Source organism: Rhinatrema bivittatum, chromosome 12, assembly GCF_901001135.1.
Source record: "Rhinatrema bivittatum chromosome 12, aRhiBiv1.1, whole genome shotgun sequence".
NCBI lineage: Eukaryota > Metazoa > Chordata > Amphibia > Gymnophiona > Rhinatrematidae > Rhinatrema > Rhinatrema bivittatum.
The window spans coordinates 64,918,445-64,942,835 of record NC_042626.1 but is presented as its reverse complement, the minus strand read 5'-3'; the positions used below and the strand labels follow the sequence as shown (position 1 = coordinate 64,942,835).

Here is a 24,391-nt window from a genome sequence, read left to right as displayed (position 1 = left end):
TGAGGCTTAATACAGCTCCCAGCAGCTATGAATGTATTTATTCACTTCACTTCCCTGATTGGCCCTTCACTGACAACTGAAAAACTGAGTTCCGAACAGGGATCGGCCTCACTTGCACCCCTAATTTTTTAAAATCACATTGGGGGGAGAGAGCAGCGAAAGAGGGCTCCACCACTAAATTTGTTTCCGGGTTTGTTTTTTTTTTTAAACCAATATTTATTAAGTCTGTAACTGGCAATGTTACCCATTAACTTTATCTGGGTAATTTTAGCCAATAATATTCAGCAGAAGATAAGTTCTGCTGAGTGTTTGGCTATATGGATAACTCTGTTTGAATAACTTTGTCATTTGCCAATTTACTGAATATTGATCTCTGCATTCTTTACCAAATAATAGTAAACGAAGACAGAAAAAGACCCAAGTGGTCCATCCAGTCTGCCAAGCAAGTTGTTTTATGCTAGTAACTACAACTCTGAGCAGGCTACCCCCAAGCCTTCTGTGAAAGGGTAGTGACTGCTGCTGTGTGCAGGTTGGCAATAATAGGTGTTCTCCACAGACAGCAGGATAAAAGCCACACATACCAGCCCTCTTCCTCTTTTCTAGATGATTTAACCTTAGATATCAGATTGAGGAGGCTCGCATTCTGGCAGCTGCACAGGAACCTCTGTACATGCTAAAGAAAGTCTCCTAAGCTTGTCTGAGCTCTGAGGGGCTGATGCAATAAATATGCGCAGAAAGCAGGCACTGAACAGTCAGCGCCTGCTTTCTTAATGCTCCACAGGCGCCCGGGGGGGGGGGCGCCATGCAATATTTAAATTAGGGGGGTCGCATTAATAAGGAGGCACTAGGATTGTTTGCGCGCCCCTAGCGCCTCCTTGCTAACGAGAACCCGATCGGCGTCTGCGATCTGCCGGTTAGGAAAACTGGACGCAGAGTTTATCGGCGTCTGTTTACCTAAATGCTGCTCAGCCAGGGGGTTCAGGAAACAGACGTTTGTCATTCGAGCGTCTGTTTCCTGCACCCGACTACCAGTGTGGGGTTCTTTTTTCTATTTTTTTAACTTTATTTAATTTTGTCTTTCCTCCTACTTAATATCACAATGATATTAAGTAGGAGGCAGTACAGAAAAGCAGTTTTTTCTGCTTTTCTGTACTGGTTTAAGGAGCAAGTTGAATAGGCGCTCATCCCCTTATTGCATTAGGGGATTCGTTAGCGCCTATTCAACCCGCGTCCAACTGTGGGTTATACGATGCGCTTGGCTGAGCTCACTGTATTGCATTGGCCCCTGAGAGAGGTTTTCCATAAATGAATAATGTTACTCACTTGTGTCCTGTTTTCTGTGTGTTACAGAAAATCATTGTTTTACTTGTTGTTGAGAAACTAATTTTCATTTTTTAATAATTTTTATCTGTGCAAATAAGATCAACTTAGATTCTTATGGTTTTGACTTCTCTGGGCTATGTACAAATATCCCTTTGGCGTAGTGTGTATATGATATGCAGCAGTTGGTTGACTAAATGCACTGTGTATTTGAACATGCCTTGGTGCAGTGCGGTCATGATATGCAGTTCTTCTTTGCCTTGCACAGCTTTTTGGACTGCCTGAATGGCTTTTAAATAATACTGTGAATCCAGGACCATTAGCTGTTCTTTTTTGTTTGGTTTCATTTTTAACATTGTGATATACCGGTAATTTATGGAATTTAGGCCACACCGTGTAATGAAAACAGCCCTATGTGCATATAACATTTAGAACAAAGGGATAATTCTGGGGGAAAAAAAAGCAATGCAGCATAGAAAGTAATGTCTTCTGTAACAATGTCCAAATTGTTGATAGTCAATTATGTCTGTATCCCAGGAGAGAAACCCTTTATCTGTGAAATCTGCGGAAAGAGCTTCACCAGTCGTCCCAACATGAAAAGACACCGCCGAACTCACACAGGGGAGAAACCGTATCCATGTGATGTGTGCGGCCAGCGCTTCCGCTTCTCCAACATGCTGAAAGCACATAAGGAGAAGTGCTTCCGAGTCACCAGTCCTCTCGATGTGCCACCCTCCCTACAGATTCCCCTCACCACGACACCCCCTCCAAACACTGGCCCTCCTTTGGTAAATACGGCTCCAAGCCCAACACCCCCTATCAACATGAACCCTGTCACTACATTGCCTCCAAGGCCTCACCCACACCTCTTCTCACACCTTCATTTTCACCCTCATCCTCTTCATTCTCACCACCTCCCTGTCCCTCCTGTCCCTCATCTCCCTCCACCCCCTGCTCTGTTCAAGAGTGAACCTTTGAACCATAGAGGCCAGAGTGAGGACAACTTTCTGCGGCACTTGGCAGAGAAAAACTGTTCCCCACATCATTAACAGTTCTTGGCCATCCCTACCTGGTCTCATTTGTCCCCATGGAAATGCCAAGAGGGTGTGACTGTGGGAGGATCCCGATTACTGTCCAGGAGCTCAAGGGCGAAGGCTCAGCAATCCGGTATCACCAAGTTTATCACTCAGTATTAACCGCCAAGAGAAGTCCCCTGAGTCCACTGTTCTCACAATGACTAATGCCATAGTTTTTCTCTTACCGAGACTTACGCGTGGCTATTCCTTAGCCTGCTTTCTGTTTTGAGGTGACATTTTTAATTGTAAGATACTGACACTTGTGTAATTTTATAATTCCATACCAGCTGATAATGTAGACCTGCTTTTCTTACCTACATGTCCCCTCAAAGAGGAAACAGACCTTGTTTTTCTTTGTACTAATGGAAAAAAAGGTTGTGAGATTAATAGCAGGTATTGTGTATGACGAGGACTTCTGATTTCCAGCTTTTGATACCAGATGCCTATCACAATATATCAAAGCATTATGGAGGATGACAGAAATGCTATCCTCTTTTGTCTAGTTCTCCTAACATTCTTTATTATACTACAGAAATTATTTTAGAATTTTTTTATAGACCTATGTGTTTCTAAAACAAAATGTATTTCACTGAGTGTTTTTCAGTGTAGCCTAACCAATGTTGTATAATAGACACATTTTTTATAATCATCAAAATATGATTTATAATGATTCATGTAGCTTCGTTAGGTAAAGTTGCCTTCTCATCCCCCTCAAAAAGGTGCAGGGATCTGGGAGTTTTCTAGTCCTTGGGCTTAGTTTAAGGTTGTCCCCTTTTCTAATAGAAAGGGTAATTTTATAACAACCCACCTAATTTAGGAATTTTCAAAGCACATAAGTCCATTTTCAAAACAAATTTACATATGTAAGTTCACTTTGTAAATTAACCCTAAAAAAATACACAAAAGTTATGCTTGTTACTTTCAGGGCATAACTTGTGTTGATTAATTTATGTGCATACTTTTTAACAATCAAAAGTGTGTGCATAAATCCCCAGCGAGGAATGCCTATTTTTTGTGCACGTAAAAGTATGCATGAAATCATACAGGCTAATTTTAGGACAGCTCTACAGGACAACCAGAGTAAGTTAGATAAGTTATCCAGCTAACTCGGCTCCTCCCTGGAACACCTCTGGACCGCCCCTCACTTCTCCAGCCAAATGTTAGCCAGACAAATAATTATCCAGCTAGAATTTAGCAAGATAAGTGGACACATTTTCATTTAGCCAGATGACATCTTACTTATCCAGGTAATTGCCCTTGAATATGGACCTCTAAGGTTTTCTTCTATGTCTAAGGTTCAGATACAGAGCTGTGTTCCCAATCCTATCAGTGGGGTGGAACCTAAGAAACCAAATTCTGTGAGCACACGTCAGAGAGAATGTAGCAGAACTCTCTTATAGGGAAGACAAATTGTTAATGAATTTTTCCTATAATTTGTCTCTGAAACTGGATAAAGTTGCCACACATACCTAGTAGAGAAAACACAGAATAACCGATAACACTCACGTTACTATGTTATACTGTAATTAAGGGGGGTTTTGGAATTAGGTAGGTTTGTTTGAAAGTAGTGATTCCTTGAGCTTCGTTGTGCTGCTCAGTGATTATTTACTACTATTCCTCCATTGAAGTCATTTGGAAGTTGACAAGAAAGCTGAAGAGGATACTTTTTATTGGACGAACTTAATATATTGTTGACTAGCTTACAAGAGCAGCACTCACTCTTATCAGGCCAAAGGAAAATGAGCATCAATCTAGTGTAGCTTTTGAAAGCAGTTTGGAAATATATTAAGTTAGTTCAATAAAAGGAATTGCCAGAAACCTTTTTATTGACCTATATTTGTATGTATTCAGGTGGACTAGTGGCAACCCCCCTATTTTATCTAAGGAGCTGGAAGAAAACCTGGGAATTCGCTGGAGACTAGCAGTTCATCTTAGTTACAACAAGCTCTGTCAACGCACATCAGAGGCTATTTATAATGAAGGTGGCATCTTGATAGCTCCAGAAACTGCGTGCTGGTTAGTGCATTCTAGGAAAATCCTAGAGCTCTACTGTCAATTCCTATACTCCCACAAGCATGCAACTGCTCAGTTTATTTTTCTGTAGTATGCATTAGTGATACTTTATCCAATTTCCTAAGGATTAGTTAGGATTTTCATTGTTCTTTTAAGTTTTCCTTTTTCAACATTCCAGCCTCAGGCCTCTTTTTCAACAGCCTTTGCCAGTTTTCTTGGTTGTTTCCCACTCCTTTTTTGACTCATCTTTCTTGTGCATCATTCATTTTTCTGATGATGTCTGATAAGAAGCAGTGGCTTCAAGAAGTCCCCAGACGTCAATCAGAAGATGTCCATTATTGACCATCACAAGACTTGCTTATAAGTATCCGAGTGAGTATACTAATGTTATCAACTGCAACATTTGTACAAAAATGTCACCGAAGGCCACCAGGATCTGCAAGGGGGAGAATACTTTTTCGCCTTCAGCAAAAGCAGCGTAGACCAGTTCTACTGAACTGGCATTGACACACAACGAGCACAGAGCTCTGATGTAGCAAAGTGATTGACACCTTTGATGCCAAAGTCTATGACTAGGCCCAAAGATTGAGAGAAATAAGCAGGTTGTGGGCGCATATAAATATAGAAATAGAAATATAACTAATTTAAAATGTCTGTAGGCAAATGCCAGAAGTCTGAAAAATAAAAGTGGAGAATTAGAGTGTATGGCACTAAAGGAAGATATAGATATACTAGGCATCTTGATGGAAGAAGGATACTGGAACAATGTGATAGCAGCATAGAAATTATATCAACATGACAGAGCCAGATAAAATTGATGGAGGAGTTGAGGATGGCATAGAGTGAAGCAGGATAAAAGTTTTTGCAAGACACAAATTTCACTCTGGAATCCTTACATATAGAAATTTCAAGGGTAAAAGGGAAGAGTACAGTAGTGGGGGATATATAATACTACCTGCCTAGCCAGGATGAGGAAACAGACTGCAAAATGGTAACATAAATTAGAATGGCTAGTAAAATGGGCAACACAAGAATAATGGGAAAAGTCAATTATCTGAGGACATGCAAGCGAGGTAAAGTTCATAGATGCTGTCAATGACTGCATCTTTCACTCATGGAAACAGCAAGAGAGGGAACTATATTAGATCTAGTTCTCAGTGGCATGCAGGACCTCATGCAAGAAATAAAGGTGTGAATCCATTTGGCAACAGTGATCATAATGTAGTAAAATTTGATATACTCACTGGAGAGTGAATACTAAGGAAAACTACTACAGTAGTATTTAACTATAAAAAGGGAGACCATGATAAAATGAGTAGATTTGTTATATAAAAAATGGAAGGAACGATTCATAAGATTAAAATCTTGCTGGAAGTATGGACACTTTAAAATTACCATCTTTGAGGCCCAGACAAAATATATTCTGTGCATTAAAAAAGGTCAAAGAAAAACCAAATGACTGCTGGCATAATTTAATAGTGAGGTGAAAGAGGCAATTACAGCCAAAAAGACATCATTCAATAATTTGTTTATTTCAAATTGCTTGTGTTCCCAGTGAACAAGAAAGCAGATATGCTACATGATGTCGAGAAGGCTCTGGGATTTGGTGCAGGAAATGCTGCTTTTTTCTGTGGTGGTTGAATCCACTCTCAAGAAGGCCATGAGGTCCAGGACCCATTCTTTGGTGCCCCCAGGAAGGATGCTTGTAACACAGACTCTCTTGGGAAGAAAGTTTTCTAGGGAGCTATGCTTGATGTCTGCATAGTGTCCTATTAGCTCCTCATGAGCCAGTATATGCAGGACTTTCTAAAAAAAATTGCTAGAAGCAGCAGAGCAGCTTCCTGATAAGCAGCACTATGAAGTGCAGAAAATATATGATCGCGATGACCTATGATGTTCTCAAGATGGCATTGAGAGTATCTACAGTAGATATTGATGCCTGCAGACTCAGCTAGCTGCAAGCCTCAGACCTTTGACCAGATGTTCAGGAAAGATTCATGAACATGCCATTCAATGGGGAGAATTTCTTTGGAGATAAATTCAGGGAAGCAATGACTCAAATAAAAGATCATAGCACAACACTTCAGATCATCTCCACTACTGATCCAGACCCATCCTCCTTGATTAGGAGGTACCTGAGTGGAGCACCAAGGAAGAATTTCTTCTAGCTGAAGAGCTGTTTTCTTCCATCCCCTCACTCCTGACAACATCAGGGGCCTCATGTTTGTCCTAGGCAGCAGAGGGCCCCAAAGCCACAGCCCAATACCCCTGCCAAAACCTGGGATGGGGTTTTGATTGGATCTTAGAGAGCACAGCCAGGATTCCAGTACCTGTGCCAGAAAAACTTCTGTCAAAGCAGACTGAAGTTTTACGCAAACTATTGGTCCAGCATAACCTTTGACACATGGGTCCTCAGCATAATACAAAAAGGGTACAGACTATACCTTTTGGATATCCCTCCAAATCGCCTACGAGAATCAACTGTGTAGGTATATCACCATCGGGAACTGATGCAAATGGATCTAAAAGGGTAGGGATTTTTCTCCAAGTTTTTTGTGATCCTAAAGAAAACTGGGGGACTCTGTCCCGTCTAAGGGTATTGAACAAGTTCTTGAAGGAGGGAAAGGTTCAAAATGTTTTCCCTAGACACTTTGAATCCTTTTCTAGTAAAAGGAGCTTGGCTATGCTGTCTAGATCTAAATGATTATTACACCCACAGAGATTTCAAATCATAGAAAATATCTCAAATTCAAGGTAGAGGATCACCACCCTCAGTCTGGTGTCAGCCTCTTGAGTTTTCACAAAATATCTTGCAGTGGTGGTGGCGACGCATCTATGCAAATTGGGATGCATGTGTGTGCCCCTACCTGGTTGATTGACTGACCAAGAGCATATCTCAAGGAGGTGCCACAAAATCAAGGAGCAGAACCATCTGGCTGATGGAGTTATTATGGTTCATCGTAAGTATCCCAAGCAATATTCCCTCTAATTATTGAAAGGTTAGATAAAAGGTTTGTTTTGTGCAATTTTTTATATGTCAAGTCAAATTTGTGCGCTACGAGCCTGTATAATGCAAATATCAGGGTTTCTTGTGCAAACTATATTTTCCATGTATGTGGGTTCATGACCAGTATGCATGCTCATGTGCGCACAACTTAAAGGCAATAGTGACTTCAAGTCCAACTTGAATCTGTCATCTCAATTGGAATTTATAGGAGCACTGCTAGACACAACACAGACAAGGGCCTTCCTCCCACAGGACAGATTAATAGAATATACTCGATGGTGAGGATATGAATGAGACAGCAGTTATCAGCATGGTCCTCAAAGCCACATATATGGAAAGTGGAGGAGACTGTCGTAGTGAACAAATTGAGTCAAATCCTGGAACCTCACAAATGGTCTGTGGGATAGCAAACCAGATATTACACAAGTGGGACACACCTATAGTTGATCTGTTTATGACCCTCTGAACAGGAAGGTCTTATTCTGTTCCAGAAAAGGGACCCATGGCAAGCTAGCTTCTGATGCCTTTGCCCTGAATTGAGGCCAGGATCTACTGTATGTGCATTCTCCAATTCCTCTCATTGGAAAGACCTTGTTGAAAACTGGTTAACTATGATTTTCATAGTACCCTTTTGACCAAGACAATTATGGTTCCTACTCCTACTGGATATGTCCAATAGGGATCCATAGAGGATGGGGGTCTTCCCTGTCCCTTATCACTCAAGATCAGGAGCTGTTATACTATCCCAACATCAGGTCCCTGGCCCTCACAACTTGGAGGTTGAGAGGGTAGTTCTACAATCTCTGAGCCTTTTTGAGTATGTATCTCATGTTCAGACTCCACAAGGAAGTCCTATGGATCAAAGTGGAGGAGGTTTTCCTTTCGGTGTGAGGGAAAAGCTGTAGATCCAGAGCTTCCCAAACCTGTCCTAGGGACCCCTCAGCTAGTTGGGTTTTCAGGATATGAAAACTTAGTATATGCAAATTTATCCTATGCATATTAATTGTGGATATCCTGAAAACTTAACTGGCTGTGGGAAGTCCTGCCCTAGATCATGGTGGCTAACTCCACTCCTCAGAACCCACAAATAGGTATGGTTTTCAGGATATCCACAATGAGTATGCATGAGAGAGATTTTATATGCACACTGCCTCAATTATATGCAAATATGTCTCATGATATCCTGAAATCCTGACTGGTTGTGGCCCTTGAGGACCATAATTGCTCCCTCTGCCATAGACTTTTATGAGTTGAAGAACATGATCTGAAAGCTTGTATTTTTGGTGGCAGTTGCTTCAGCTTGCAGAGTCAGGAGTTTCAGGCCTTTGTGACTTATCCACCTTTTACCAAGTGTTTTCATATTAGGGTAGTTCTGTGCATGCATCCTTAATTCCTGCCTAAGATAGTGTTGGACTTCCACCTTAAACAGTCAATTGTCCTTTCAATATTCTTTCCCAAGTGACATGTCCTCAAAGGTGAACAAAAGCTACTGAAAAAGGGGAAATCCAAGAGAGCCTGGGCTTTCTATCTGGAGTGGAGTGAAGCCCTTATGAAGTCCACTCAGTTTTTTGTTTATTTTGACACCAACAAACCTGGGATTGCTGTTGGCAAATGTATACTTTCAAATTTGATAGCAGATTGTATCTCCTTCTGATATGCACCGGTAGCCCTGAATCTGGTGGGCCATGTCAAGGGTCTTAGTGTTAGAGCCCTGGCAGCATCAGTAGCCCACCTTAGATTGTCATCCATGAAGGAGATCTGCAAGGTTGTGATGTGGAGTTCTCTTCGCACATTTCACATCATGCAATTGTTTGGACAGGGATTCTTGACACAAGAAGAGGTTTGGCCAGTCTGTCCTGAGGAGTCTCTTTAAGGTGTAACACCCCCTCCTCCCAGGGCCTGTTATTTTGGTTCCAAGCTCTTTCTATAAAAAAGATATAAAATACAGAAAATGGCTTGTAGGCATCAAAAACTGTTTTTGCCCATTAGTACTATTTTGGATTTCCCCTTTTTTAAATAGGGCAGTCTTTAGCTGCCATTCTGCTTGTCCTTGGAGAAAGCAGGTGTTCTCCAAAGACAGTAGGATGTCCAGTCTTCACAAAACCTACCCGTACCTAAGTTATAGACTGAGGGGGCCCCCGCATGGCAATATATGGCATGCTCAAAGTTTCTATGTATTTTGAGATCAAATTTTCATTCCAAGGTCCATCCAATGATAGTCATGTGTGAGGACTGGCCTCCTGCTGTCTTCGGAGAACAGCTATTACAGGTAAGCAACTCTGCTTTATGCACTTTTATAAAACCTTGAGCAGTGATGCTCTGACCTGTATTAGTACACTTCTAAGAATTTATCAACTGCCCCTTACTGAGATTCACTGGTTACAACCTACTTAATTTTCCCTCACCACGATTAGTGTGTCTGGCCAAGACTCGTGTTAGAGCTTTAGTTGTAGCAATCTTGCCGGTTTGGAACTCCCTTCCTGATGAATTACAGGCTGTGATATGATATCGCATGTTTGGGAAACAAGTAAAATCTTTGTTCATGAAGCAGTTCTAGATCTGCAGCATGATCTGTGTTCTGAAAATCATAGATATGGACTTTACATGATGTTTTCAGGAACAAGTAAACCGTTCTTAGCAGCATTTATGATATGTTTTATTGCTATGAACCACTGGGAATTTCTTGTATGTCCTGTTTGTCATTTATATGTATTGTTATGAATGTTTTATGTACTCCACCTTGAAGTGTGGATAGTCTAGACCACAGATCTTTTAAATAAAATACCATCCTATTTATTTATCACAATTTATACTCAACACATGATTAGATTTTAATCTAAACCCTGTTATCAGAGAAAAATAACCTCCATTGAATATATGGCGTCTATCATCTGTGGAACAAATGGCTTAATGTTTGCAGAAACAAATCCTAGCAGAAAATGATAAAAACAGAAGCTGGGTCTCTTCTGTATCTACCAGCTACCTTCCCCTCGGGTTGAGCCCTCAGTTGATGATAGGTGATATCTAGTTCTTTTTTTCTGGTTTTTCCCCCCAATTGGAATCAAAAAAACAAAGCAGAAGCCGAAACAAAGAAGATCGGTGCATCAAGGGACTTTTATTAGAACTTGCCTGACTCTGGTCGAGTTTTGCTCACACAGGAGCTGCCTCGGGGGCTACTATATAGATGGGCTCTTGGTTATGGAAACTTCAATGCATAATCATCGCAATGTATTAACTATTCTTAGCGCTGTTAATACAGTCAATGCTGCGGATATGACATTCAAAATTGCATAACACCAGGTATACTTGGCAATGTATCAAAATTGTGCAGTGCCATCTGTCATAGCAAATGTCAAAAGGACAACTTTCCCATGTTCAAATAATCCATTGTAGACATCGGCAGGAATCTGCAGCGCATAGTGGAATCTAAAACCACTATGTCCCTGATACAAACAAGGAATGAAAAGCTTAGAACAGAATGGGAGGCTGGAGCACACCAGAAAACCAAGAATATGGAAGAGATCAAGCAGGAACACTGAAGGCAGAAACCAGAGACAAAATAGTCTTCTGAATTCAAGTAAGAAGAATAGAGCCAGAGTATGAGGACTAGGAAGTAGGACCAAGCTCTGGCAACTGACTGATGCAAAGCTTGAGTATAGATATATGTCAAGGCAGGAAACAAGATGGCTGCTGGGGAAAGTGAGGGGCACAGAGCTGGAATGACTAGATAGATAGACCAAGCAGCTCATAGTGCCACCTACAGGCTGGAGATGAGGATGGCAATGGATCCTCAGAAATAAATAACTCAGAAAAAGACCATTGAGCTATCTAATCTTCCCATGCACACCCAAATAATTCAGCTTTCAATTTCGATCACACCTTCAGAGATCCCCTGTGTTTATCCCATGCTTTCTCGAAATTAGTTACTGCCTTTGCATCCATCACCTCCACAGGAAGGCTGTTCCATGAATCCACCACCCTCTCTGTAAAGAAATATTTCCTAAGTCTACCCCCTTTCACCCTCATCCCATGACCCTTCTTTGAAAGAGGTTCACCTGTGCATGGAAATTTGAAAGGTTGGGGTGGGTTTAGGGTTTGTTTTTTTTAATGTGCCTTTTCTCCCCCCCCCCCCCCCCCCCCCCCCAAAAAATAAGAAAACCACACGAAATTTCCTGGGTTTTCTTATCTTTTGTCACCACTCCCCCCCCCCCCCCCCCCCCCCCCCCCGAAACGCACCGAAATAGGAAATATTGTCTCTATTTTCTATTTCGTCGCAAACGAATGCACATCCCTAATATCACCTCCATTTTTCGGCTGACCATTCCTCTCCCTATTCAGGCAAGTATCTTTATGGCTTTTTCAGTCACTTTATCCACCTATTTGGCCACCTTAAGATCATCCGATATGATGACCTCTGGATACCGTTATTCTTTCTTACTAGAGTTTCACCCCCCCCCCCCCCACACTTCCCATTCTATATCTCTCTCTCTAAGGTTTTTGCATCCTAAATTCATAACTGCATTTTTTTTAGCATTAAATCAAAGATCAGACCCCAGACCATTCCCCATGCTTTGCTAGATGTTTCCTCATATTTTCTACAGCTTCCTGACTGTCTACCCTTTTGCAGATTTTGGTATCATTGGCAAAAAGACAAACCATTCCCGACAATCCTTCAGTAATGTTGCTCATTAAAATGTTGAAAAGAACTGCTCCAAGGAGAAATCTCTGAGGCACTCCATTTACCACTATCCTTTGCTGCCTCCCACTCAACCAGTTTCTAACCCATTCAGTCACTCTAGGGCCCATACCAAGGTCACTCAATTTATTTATGAGCTGCCTATGAAGAACCATTTCAAAGTCATTACTGAAATCAAAGTACACTACATTTTGTGCTCTCTCCGATCCAACTCTATCACCCAGTCAAAAAAAATTAATCCGATTTGTCTAACAAAACCTAACTCTGGTAAAACCATGCTTTCCTCTGTTGCACAAGAAAAGAAGGTATTTGTTAACTATAACAAGGTTATTACCTAGCTGCAATTCCTTGCATGAGTTAACATAAAGTTAAAAGTTAGATGCAATAAATGTCTTCAACCCGAAATGGTAGCAGGCCAATCTGAAGGAATACAGTTTATCTTAAAGCAATATTTTATTTATCTGTAGATTAAATGCATCATTAGCTATTTACTGCTAACAATCACTGACAATTTTCTATATTACAATTATGTCGATAGAAAAAAGGCAAAGTAATCCATTCAGTCTACCCAGCAAGCAATCTTTTAAAAATTAGGTTAATTATTGCTTTGGCAGGTTACCCTGCATCATTTATCCACTAGGAATCCTCGTGTTTATCCCATGTCCTTTTGAATTCCATTACTGTCCTTGTCCTCACTACCTCTACTGGGAAGGCAGTCCATGCATCCCCCACCCTTTCTGTGCAGAAATACTTCCTGACAGTCCTGACTCATCCCACTTGAAGCTTCATATTTAAAAAGTTTGATTCCTGTGCATTATTAATACTTCTCAGGTATTTAAAAGTCGGTACCATAATTCCCCTGTCTCTCCTCTCTTCCACTGTATACATATTTAGGTCCTTCAGTCTCATAACTTTTGGTGCAGGCTCTACATCTCTGGCCTGCTTTGATCCTGTGTCTATTCTTTTTGAGAACTGTCTCCAGAACAGAACACAGGCTTCACCAATTGTCACTTTTTCCCTACTGTTTGTCTCTTCTATGCAGCCCAGGCCAGCATCCCTCTGACCTTAGCAACTGCCTTGTCATACTACTGTACCACCTTCAGATCATCAGACACTATCACCCTAAGATGTGTTCCTATCAGTCCGTGCATATCAGACTTTTGCCCCCATCATGCACAGTTCTTTTGGATTTCTGCATCTGAAATGCCTGACTGCAATATTTAGTGCTAAATCCCTGCTGCCAAACCTTCAACCTCAAGTTTTCTTAGATCGCTCTTCATTTTTCTCTACTCCTACAGGTGTGTTCCCTCTGTTACAGATCATGATGTCATCCGCAAAAAGATAAACTTTTCCTTCTAACCCTTATTCAATATCACTCACAAAGATATTGAACAAAACTAGTTCCAGTCCACATATTACTCTTCCCTCCTCAGAATAGGTTCCATTTACTCGCTGCCGTTTGTCAATCAACCAATTTCTGATCATTCCACTACTGTGGGACCCATTCCCAGGCTTTTTAATTTGTTCATGAGCCTCCAGTGTGGGGCTATATAAAAAATGTTGTTGAAATCCAGATAAATCATATCATGTTCTTCCTTGATCTAATTCTCTATTCACCCAGTCAAAAATCATTCAGATTTGTCTGACATGATCTTCCTCTGGTAAAGCCATATTGCCTCAGATCATGCAAGCCACTGTCATGCAGATAGTTCACTATCTTTTCCTTCAGAAGCATCTCCGTTAGCCTTACTCCGGTGGGAAAACTAACTAGCCTGCAGTTTGTAGGATCCCTCCCTACTACCATTCTTGTGAAGCAGGACCACAATTGTTCTTCTCCAATCCTGCGGCTCCACTTCCATTTCCAATGGACCCACCAGCACCTCTCTGAGCTCCGTTAATATTCTGGAATGTATTTCATCTGGTCCCATGGCTTTGTCCACTTTCAGTTTCACTAGTTACACCGAAACATTGTCTTCCAGGAGCGGATTGGCCTATCGGGGGATCGGGCTTCCCCCGGTGGGCCGGTCGCTCCCATCACGTGATTTTTTTTTTTTTTAAACTTCCTGGCCAAAGACAAGAAGAGGGTCTGCTGGCGCTGTGGCCCAAAGAGAAACCTGTGGGCAGGGCCGGTGGAAGCACTAGGCCTGGGCCGCCGCCGCGAGCAGTGGTATCCTGAGGGGAGCCAATGCTCCCGGGCGCAGTGAGGCTCATGCGGCACAGCGACAGGCAGATCAGCAGGGCCATGGTAAGGCTCACGTCACCACGGCCTGAAGAAAAAGATTGCGTTTAAACGCGCTGATGCTCCTCCTTCCTGCCTGCCTGCGCGGCCCCGGAAGTAAACGTTGCACAGAGCCGCGAGGGCAGGAAGGAGAACATAAGAAGTTGCCATGCTGGATCAGACCAAGGGTCCATCAAGCCCAGCATCCTGTTTCCAACAGAGGCCAAACCAGGCTACAAGAACCTGGCAATTACCCAAACACTAAGAAGATCCCATGCTACTGATGCACTTAATAGCAGTGGCCATTCCCTAAGTCAACTTGATTAATAGCCGTTAATGGACTTCTCCTCCAAGAACTTATCCAAACCTTTTTTGAACCCAGCTACACTAACTACACTAACCACATCCTCTGGCAACAAATTCCAGAGCTTTATTGTGCGTTGAGTGAAAAAGAATTTTCTCCGATTAGTCTTAAATGTGCTACTTGCTAACTTCATGGAATGCCCCCTAGTCCTTCTATTATTCGAAAGTGTAAATAACCGAGTCACATCTATTCGTTCAAGACCTCTCAGAGGAGCAGCGTGGCCTGAGAAGAGGAAGAAGCCCGGTAAGATCAGGGCCTCTGCAGAGCCCATCCTGCGGCGACCCACAAAGAGGAGGCCCAGAGGTGAGAGAGAGCATGTGACAGTGAGAGCCTGTGCTTGAGCAAGACAGCATGTGGGAGTGAGAGAGAGCCTGTGTGTGTGTCAGACAGCATGTGCCAGTGAGAGAATGTGTATGAATGATTGTATGAGAGAGCATGTGAGAGTGTGTGTGTGTGTGTGTGTGTGAGAGAGAGAAATGCATGTGAGAATGAGAACCTGACTGTGTGTATGAGGGAAGAAGATGGAGAGAAAAGAAACAAAAAAAGACAATATAAAAGGAATTGGCAAAAAAAATAAGAAAGGGAAGGTGGGGAAAAAAAGCCTGTGACCAACCAATTAGAAAACTAAGATCAGACAGCAAAGGTAAAAAAAAAATTAATTACTTTTTAGTGATTGGTACATGTACTCTTTGAGACTGTGCAAGACTAGCACTTTCTCTATGCGGATCTCACAATGTACAAGATCAGCATAGAGAAAGTGGAAGCCCACGGGGCCTGCACAGAGGAGGCAGCAGAATGGGCTTCAGTGTCAGTAGCAGCAATCGGCACCTCCCCAATAGCCATCCGGCAGCAGTGACAGTGGCAGCAGAGGAATGAGAGAGATTCCGAGGTTGTTGGCAAAAGAGAGGGGGGTCTGCCTTTAGTGTGTGCATGTGTATGAATGGGACTCTGCCTGGGGATGTATGTGTGTGAATGCATGGGTGCCTGCTTTGGGGGTTGTGTGTGTGAGAATGAATGTGTGCATGCCTGGGGGATGGGGAGGGAGTGGTGTGAAAATGAATGGGAGCCTGCCTGGGGGTCTGTGTGTGTGTGTGTGTGTGTGTGTGTGTGAGAGAGTGCCTGGGAGCTAGCCTGGGTGTGTGTGTGTATGTGAGGGAGCCAGTGAGTGTGAGAGCATGAGTGTGTATGAGAAAATCCAAAGGAGTAAGAGTTTGTGTGTGGAGGGGGAGAGAGTGTCTTAGAGCCTGAGAGTGTGTCAGTGTCAGTGAGAGCGAGAGGTTATGGTGGATATAAGAGCATGAATGTGTATGTATGTGTGAGAGAGAATGGACATGTGAGTATGTGTGAGAGAGAGAGGATAACCTAATCCTCAACAATATCAGGGGTCCTGGAAATCAAGAGCTCCCACAGAAGGGGACAGCAGGGGCTTTTTAAAATCCTTATTAGTTTTAATTATTGAATATTATTTGATGTCTGCTCTTTTTTATTGGTGTTATATACAAATTTTTGAAAATTTCCCTGAGTTAAATTACTGGAGGTTCTATTCATCAGCCGTTTTGAAATATATATTTTTAGTATGATTGTCCTATTGTGATGTTTTATAGTTCTTGATTTTATTGTTTGATGTTTTATGAGGAATGATGGTATTTTCTGTTTTTCCATTGCTGCATTACATACAGTCTAACTTGTTGTGGTTTCCAGTTCAGTTTGTCTGCATTTCTGTGTATATTTTATGGTCCCTTTATTCTGTATTTGGTGACTCACCAAATTGTATGTGTAATTGGGTACCCATGGGCCAGTATGGAGAAAAATCCCCCGGGCCACTATTTTCCCACAATCCGCCCCTGTTGTCTTCTATAAATGGAGTGGTATCTAGCCCACTCCCATCCACACTCTTACCAACCAGCAATGGTCCTCCTTTAGTGAACACCAAAATGAACAATATTTCTGCTTTTTCCACATGAAGACCCTTGTCTCCTTTCAGTCTTACAATACCACATTTGGGCTTCTGCTTTTCTCTGATGTATCAGAAAAATGTTTTGTCATCTGATTTACCTGTTTGGTAATACTTTCTTCCACGCAAGCTGTTGCCCTCCTGATTACTTTTCTTATCTCTTTCAGCTTTACCAGATATTATTCCCTGTGTGCCTCATTTTGTATTTGCTCATCTTTTTGCCTTTATTTTTTCAGCCACCTCTTTAGAGAGCCATGTTGATTTCATTTTCCTCTTAATTTTATTCACTTTTCTTACATAATGATTTGTTGCCTTTGTTATAACTCCTTTTAATTTAGCCCACTGTTCCACTTCTCCCATCTCCTCCCAGCCTTCTATTTCCTCCTCAAAGTACTTCCCCATTTTTTCAGTCTGTATTTCCAAAATACCTGTGATCTTCATGCGATGCTTCTCCATCTTAGCCACTATATCAAACCATACTGTCTGTTGATCACTGGCACCCAGATGGGCACCTACTCAGACAGATATCCAGTAGTACTCCTTCCCTCAAGGATTTCATCACCGTTTGTCTAAGCAGTTTCTTGAAATGCATCCACAATTTCCCTACTCTTTATGAATCCACACCGGCAGATAAATAACCAACCAGCAACATTTCTTCCTTTGTTCCTATCTTTGGATGTCTTCAACAAACCTCTGTCCAATTCTGTCTGACCACACCAGTATAAATGGAAGCGCTATCATCATTTTTAAGCACCCACAGTACTTCCTCCTTTCCCCATGCCCCCTGCATTTCAGTTGCTAAGATATTGTTTTTGACATAAATAGCTATTCCTCCCCCATTTTTGCCCTCTGCTTTCCTTAACAGGTTATAGCCTGGGATAGCCATATCCCATTCATGAGACTCACTGAACTGCATCTCCATAGTAGCAACAATATCTAACTTACTGATGGAAAGAATTATTCCTCCTTGTGAGGATTCTGGTCCTTTTGTGCTGATCTGTGGAGCCTCTCTCTAGATCTTGATCTCTGTCGCGTGAGCATCTGCAGTCCCAGATCTCAGGATCTTGCTGGTGGCTTCTCTGACTCTCTCTCTCTCTCTCTCTCTCTCTCTCTCTCTGTCCTGCCAAATCTGTTGCTTTGTTTTTCTCTTTCTCTTTATTCTAATATTTTTTTGTAAGACTTGCCTGGCTATAGGTCATGTTGTGTAGTAATCTACTCACATAGTAGACAAAAGGTGATAGTATTCTTTGGTTCTTAAGATGGAGAAGTACTAGTTTAGACCAGTTCTGATCTTGGTTTTCCTTAAAGGCGAGGTAGTCATTTGCTAGCTGTAACATTTCTAGAAACTTCAGATGATTATTTCATTAGAGGTTTTCAGTACTTGACACTTAGTTGTAGCTACTGACAGGAAAGAATAGCACAGCAAGGAAACTGGTCTATCCTGGTGAACACCCAGGCCCTATGTCTTCAGGTAAATAACTGGTCTTGTTCTTGCCGTGTTCATCTGCTGGATTTTTTTTTTGGGGGGCTTTTGTCTTGCTTGGACCTTCTGTTGGTGCCTTTTCCAGAGATTCTACAACTAATAGGCTTTGCTTTAGGTGAGAGAAGATTACAGCTTTACAGCATTCTTAATGTCATCAGTCATTTCTCTTATGTCCAAATTGTATAATATTCCTGCTTCAATATAATTAATTCACTATATATATATAAATGTGTATCTATGTGTATATATGTACTGTATCTCAAATCCCACATATTCCCCCTCTTGATTCCAAAAGAAAATATTAATATTATAATAAACAATTACATAATATGAAGCATTAAAATTATTTGAGGAATCAGATATGAAGCAAAAAAATAAAAAAGGAAAATAGACTAGGCTAGACATTCAAACAATAATTTAAAAAAATGCCATGTCTTTTTTTATAACTGGCATTGTATGAGAAATAGCAAAAAGACATTTGTGTGCAGTGACTGTTTTGTATGTCTAATTAGATTCTTATAGGCCGCCTCTCAATTAAAACTATTCTAAACTTTAGATGCTGTTTGTTGTATTATACTCATTTTGTTTATTACTTTGTCCAATTTATTGTCCTCACCAATAATCCACTATAAATGTTATCACAACACACAATTGTCTTTTTGCTATTTTTACTGTGTGTTTCTTGCACGTCGGTCCACCTTTTCCCTTGTGGTGTATTGCATGAGAGATTCCTGGAATGAGTTGTCTTTTATATATAAAATACATTGAGCAATAAACATTGAGTTATTAGTGTATCTGTTCAAAATAGTGCATTGGCTATTGGTGTTTGGAAAATGTCTCAATTTTTTTTTTTTTATTATTTAATAGGTTTTACATACAGTCATTTGAGGGTACATCAACGGTTTACAATACCAAACATAAAACTAATAAAACAATACATAAAATTACATTTTACAACTGACAGGCTGAGTACCGCAGTTTACAAGCAGTATTCACAAATATAAACAAGACAGTATTTCGAGGCTCAAGATGTTAAAGAATCTCTTTTTGATCTTCCAAATAGACTCTCTCAAAGAGCCAAGTTTTGAGGCCTTTTCGGAATTTCCTTAACTCAGTTTCTAGCCTTAACTCTGCAGGCATGGTGTTCCAAAGGCTAGGACCCGCAATGGATACAACTCACGCACCAAAAACAAATGTGCAGTGTTTGAGGGAATCTGGAGTAGGCCTTTGTTCGCTGACCTCAATGACCTGCTTGGGGTATGTAGTCGAATTGAGAAGTTTAACCAGTCAGTTCTCTGACCATATATTGCCTTGTGAAGGATGCAACAGATTTTGTACCATATTCTTTGAGTAATCGGGAGCCAATGTATTTGTATTAATATCAGGGTAATGTGGTCTCGTTTTTTACAGTTTGTCAGAACTCTTGCTGCGGAGTTTTGTAACACCTGCAGCGGACATAAGTGGTTTGGGGAAGGCCTAATAGTAATGAGTTGCAGTAGTCCAGTGAAGAAAATGTGTTTGTAGGACTGAATGGAAATCACTGGGTTCTAATAAAGGTTTTAGCCATCTTAACATCAACAATTTGTAATAGCCTTCTCTCAATTTAGTCATGATGTGTTTCTTAAAGTTTAAACCACAGCCAATAGTTATTCCTAAATCTCTTACTGACTCAGCCACAGTTAGTTTGATGATGTTTGGCATGTTTAGTGTATTGTTCGGGGTCTCTCTTGGTTTCCTGTCCAATAATATGATCTCAGTTTTTTCCATGTTCAGGACAAGTTTCGTGCGACTCCCCTATGAGGAAAGACTATAAAGAGGTTAGGACTTTTCAGCTTGGAGAAGAGATGGCTAAAGGGGGATATGATACAGGTGTTTAAAATCATGAGAGGTCTAGAATGGGTAGATGTGAATCGGTTATTTACTCTTTCGGATAATAGAAAGACTAGGGGGCACTCCATGAAGTTAGCATGTGGCACATTTAAAACTAATCGGAGAAAGTTCTTTTTTACTCAACGCACAATTAAACTCTGGAATTTGTTGCCAGAGGATGTGGTTAGTGCAGTTAGTATAGCTGTGTTTAAAAAAGGATTGGATAAGTTCTTGGAGAAGTCCATTACCTGCTATTAATTAAATTGACTTAGAAAATAGCCACTGCTCTTACTAGCAATGGTAACATGGAATAGACTTATTTTGGGTACTTTCCAGGTTCTTATGGCCTGGATTGGCCAATGTTGGAAACAGGATGCTGGGCTTGATGGACCCTTGGTCTGACCCAGTATGGCATGTTCTTATGTTCTTAAATACATGGTAATTAGTTTAAAAGACTGTTCAATGGAAACAGAAACAGGGACGAGTATCTGAATATCATCAGTGTAGATATTTATTTTATTTATTTACTATTTTTCTATACCAGCTTTCAAGACAGGGGTCACATCAAACCAGTTTACATTTAACAGGGTGTGCAATATACAGAGAACTCGAGCAACTATAACTGGTGCATGATTAAAGGAATTGCAGTTACAATAAAACAGGGAAGTACACAACTGGGAGCAGAGGAAGAAGAAGAAAAGAGAGATTAACTGACAGCAAATTATTTACAACGATAATTTACAGAGATGCAAAATTAATTCCAATGTGGTAGAAATGAAATCGTGAATGAGGTTGATGACAGAGTGTTGATGTTGGTGAATGGTTACTATTTAAACCCATTGATAACAATGTGTTTGTGATGACGGTAGCAGGGATCAGTCTGTGTCTGGATTGGCTTTTTTAAAAAGCCAGGTTTTTAGCCTTTTCCTGAAAGTCGGTAGGCATGGTTCCTGACGCAGTTCAGCTGGGATGGAGTTCCATAAAAGTGGTCCTGCTGTTGAGAGCGCTCTGTCTTTGAGGGATTTGTGTTGAAAAGTTTTTGCGTGTGGAACATGTAGTGATTCTTTATAACACTCCCTAATGGGTCTGACAGAGGTGTGTTTTTTGAAAGGCATTTGTAAGTTTAGCGGGGCATGTTGATGGATGACTTTGTAAATGGTGGTGATGGACTTGTACATAATTCTGTAGTGAATAGGTAGCCAATGAAGGGCTTTAAGGATTGGGGCGATGTGGTCAAATCTCCTGGAGTTAGTCAGAATTCTGGCAGCTGTATTCTGCACCCTGTAGAGGTTTGGTATGGGAAGCAGGGAGACCTAGTAGAATAGAATTACAATAATCTAACTTGGAAAAGATTATTGCTTTTAAAATTGTTCTGAAGTCCTGGGAGTGGAAGAGTGGCCTAATTCTTTTAAGGATATGTAACTTGTGAAAGCAATCCTTGGTCGTTTGGTTGATGAATGGTTTTAGGTTGAGACGGTTGTTGATGATAACTCCTAGGTCTCTTACGTGAGAGGTTTGAAGGTTGGCTGGTGGGTTTGAGGAGATGTTGTTGTTTTCCGGGGCTATAAGGAGAAATTCCATTTTTGAAGATATAGAAGTTAAGATATTTTCTAGATATAGAAGTTAAGGCCAAGACCGGCCAACAGATGGCAGATGGGGGGTAAATAAATGTTAAATAAGGTTGCCGACAAGGCGGAGCCTTGAAGTACTCCAGTTTTAAGCTCAATTTTGTCAGAGAGCAAGTTGCCAATCTTAACTTGGAACGACCTTTGTTGAAGAAATGACGAAAAACAGTTGATTGTGGTATTTGCTAACCCGATCTCTTTTAGTCTATTTATTAAGACTGTCATGATTCACCATATCTAATGCGGCAGACAAGTCAAGTAATATGAGGACGTATTTTTGATGAGTCAAAACCTTTCAGGACAGTATCGATAAGTGAAATTAACAAAGGGGGATATGATAGAGGTGTTTAAAATCATGAGAGGTCTAGAACGGGTAGATGTGAATCGGTTATTTACTCTTTCGGATAGTAGAAGGACTAGGGGACACGCCATGAAGTTAGCATGGGGCACATTTAAAACTAATCGGAGAAAGTTCTTTTTTACTCAACGCACAATTAAACTCTGGAATTTGTTGCCAGAGAATGTGGTTCGTGCAGTTAGTATAGCTGTGTTTAAAAAAGGATTGGATAAGTTCTTGGAGGAGAAGTCCATTACCTGCTATTAAGTTCACTTAGAGAATAGCCACTGCCATTAGCAATGGTTACATGGAATAGACTTAGTTTTTGGGTACTTGCCAGGTTCTTATGGCCTGGATTGGCCACTGTTGGAAACAGGATGCTGGGCTTGATGGACCCTTGGTCTGACCCAGTATGGCATTTTCTTATGTTCTTATGTTCATATGTTGAAAGCCATACTGATTTGGATAAAGTATATTGTTTTGTTCGAGATGATCATCCAGTTTATTATGAACAACTTTTTCAGTTATCTTTGATAGAAATGGAAAGTTTGAAATTGGTCTGTAATTCCCTAGTATCTCTGGGTTTAGATTAGGTTTCTTTAAAATTGGCTTAATAATGGCGGTTTTTAGTAGCTCCGGAACATAGCCTTCTGTTAATGAAAGATTGACAATCTGTGCAATAATTGGGGCAATTAGTTGAGATATGGGTTTTAAAGCAGCAGTAGTAATCAGATCTAAGGGATGATCGGCAGGATTTAATTTTTTAATTATAGCATTGATTTCTAAAGCAGATACTTCCTCAAAGGCAGACCATTCAGGTATATCCTTTTTTATCATGGTGATATCTTGGAGGTACTGTAAACTTACATTTTATGTATTTTTTAGATTGCATAGGCATTTACCATTGATTACACTTTTCTGTAGTCTTCAGGTATCCATTCCCGTTCAGGCAGTTCTATTTAGGGTCTGACTTTGCCAGTTTCATTTGTACTACATTTAGAGACCAGCTCTGTGTTACCAACTGCTTTGCAGATTAGGCCTGTTCCCTGAGTTGATGCCATTTTCATGGTATTGTCTGTACATCAGATTGTAATCCATTATCTTCTGGATCTGGTAAAACAACTTCTTAACCGACCAAGCAAACCAAATCAGGAGCATAAGAGTAAAGATCTGCCCAATTAATATTACCACAATGGGGTGAAATAATTTATCTAGCATTCTGTTCTCACTGTGTGACTTTAAAAAGCAAATGTCTCACCATGAATGTTTCCCTGTGTTCTCTATTTCAGCAGCTAACTGGTGTAATAACTGTGTGTGCTTGGTGATTTTTTCAAATATAATCTTATTTTCATTTTTAAGTCATTCCAGGAATCTCTGTACTGTGGTGACCCCATATGGACTGTTAGTGCATTACATTAAATTATAATGATATAGGTAATAATTGTGGCGTGGTTATGGAAATACCAGTGGATATAATACTGAATAATAAATCTGAAATAACTAAAATCACACCCTCTAATTATAGTGGCATTGTATAAACATTCAATTCTTTAATTATAATAATTTGTCATTAGCAGTACTAAATGGACAGGTAATTCGGATACATAAGAATGAGAATATGAAACTATTACAGTGCATTTATCATAACTTCCAAGATTGCTATCACAAACAGCAGCAGTGCTCAAATAGGCAAAGAGAATATTAGGAATTATTTGGAAAGGAACAAAGAATAAAACTGAGAATATCATGATGCCCTTGTATAGATCCATGGTGCAACCGCGCCTCGAGTATTGTGTCTCGTTGTAGCTGCCCCGTCTCAAAAAAGACATAGGACATTTATTTATTTATTCATTTGATTTATATAGAAAGGTACAAAGAGGGCAACAAAAATAATAAAAGGGATGGAAAAGCTCCCTTTGGAGAAAGGTTAAACAGGTTATGGCTCTTCAGCTTGGAAAAGGGAAGACTGAGGGGATTTTATTTATTTATTTATTTATTTTTATTTATGAACTTTTAATATACCGATATTCGTAGGTCACATCATACCAGTTTACAATAAACTCATGGAGAAAAGGAAATAGAAATTACAAATAACCGGGAAGGGGAGCAGAGGAGGGAAAGGGAGAGAGTGGGGGTAGGGAGAAAGCCAGAGCCTGAGGAGCGTGAAAAGCAAGAGTAGGAGAGAAGGAGATAAAAGTAGATAGGAACTGGAATAACAGTATTAACATAATCCTTACATTTCAATAAATTGCATAATTAACATTTTCTTAAGGTAGATAGTTGTTGGAGGGTGGTGGGGCAAGACGTGGTGTGGCGGGAGCAAGAGGGTTTAGGTTTGGTTGGTATCAGGGTAGGCCTGCAGGAAGAGCCATGTTTTGATGCCTTTTTTGAAGTTGAGTAGGGAGGGTTTGAGGCGGAGAGAGGTGGGG

General features: G+C 40.7%; 2 protein-coding genes across 2 annotated transcripts in view; both read left to right on the top strand.

The window, feature by feature from the left end:
* Window positions 1-10,212, top strand: part of ZNF652 (zinc finger protein 652) — a 198,430-nt gene extending 188,218 nt beyond the window's left edge. The window contains exon 6 of the mRNA XM_029573182.1: window positions 1,858-10,212. Within this exon, the coding sequence (XP_029429042.1) occupies window positions 1,858-2,369 (512 nt within the window). The 3' untranslated portion in view covers window positions 2,370-10,212. The remainder of the gene's footprint in view (window positions 1-1,857) is intronic.
* PHOSPHO1 (phosphoethanolamine/phosphocholine phosphatase) overlaps window positions 1-24,391 on the top strand; it is a 231,545-nt gene that overhangs the window by 25,079 nt on the left and 182,075 nt on the right. The gene's annotated exons all lie outside the window — the stretch shown is intronic.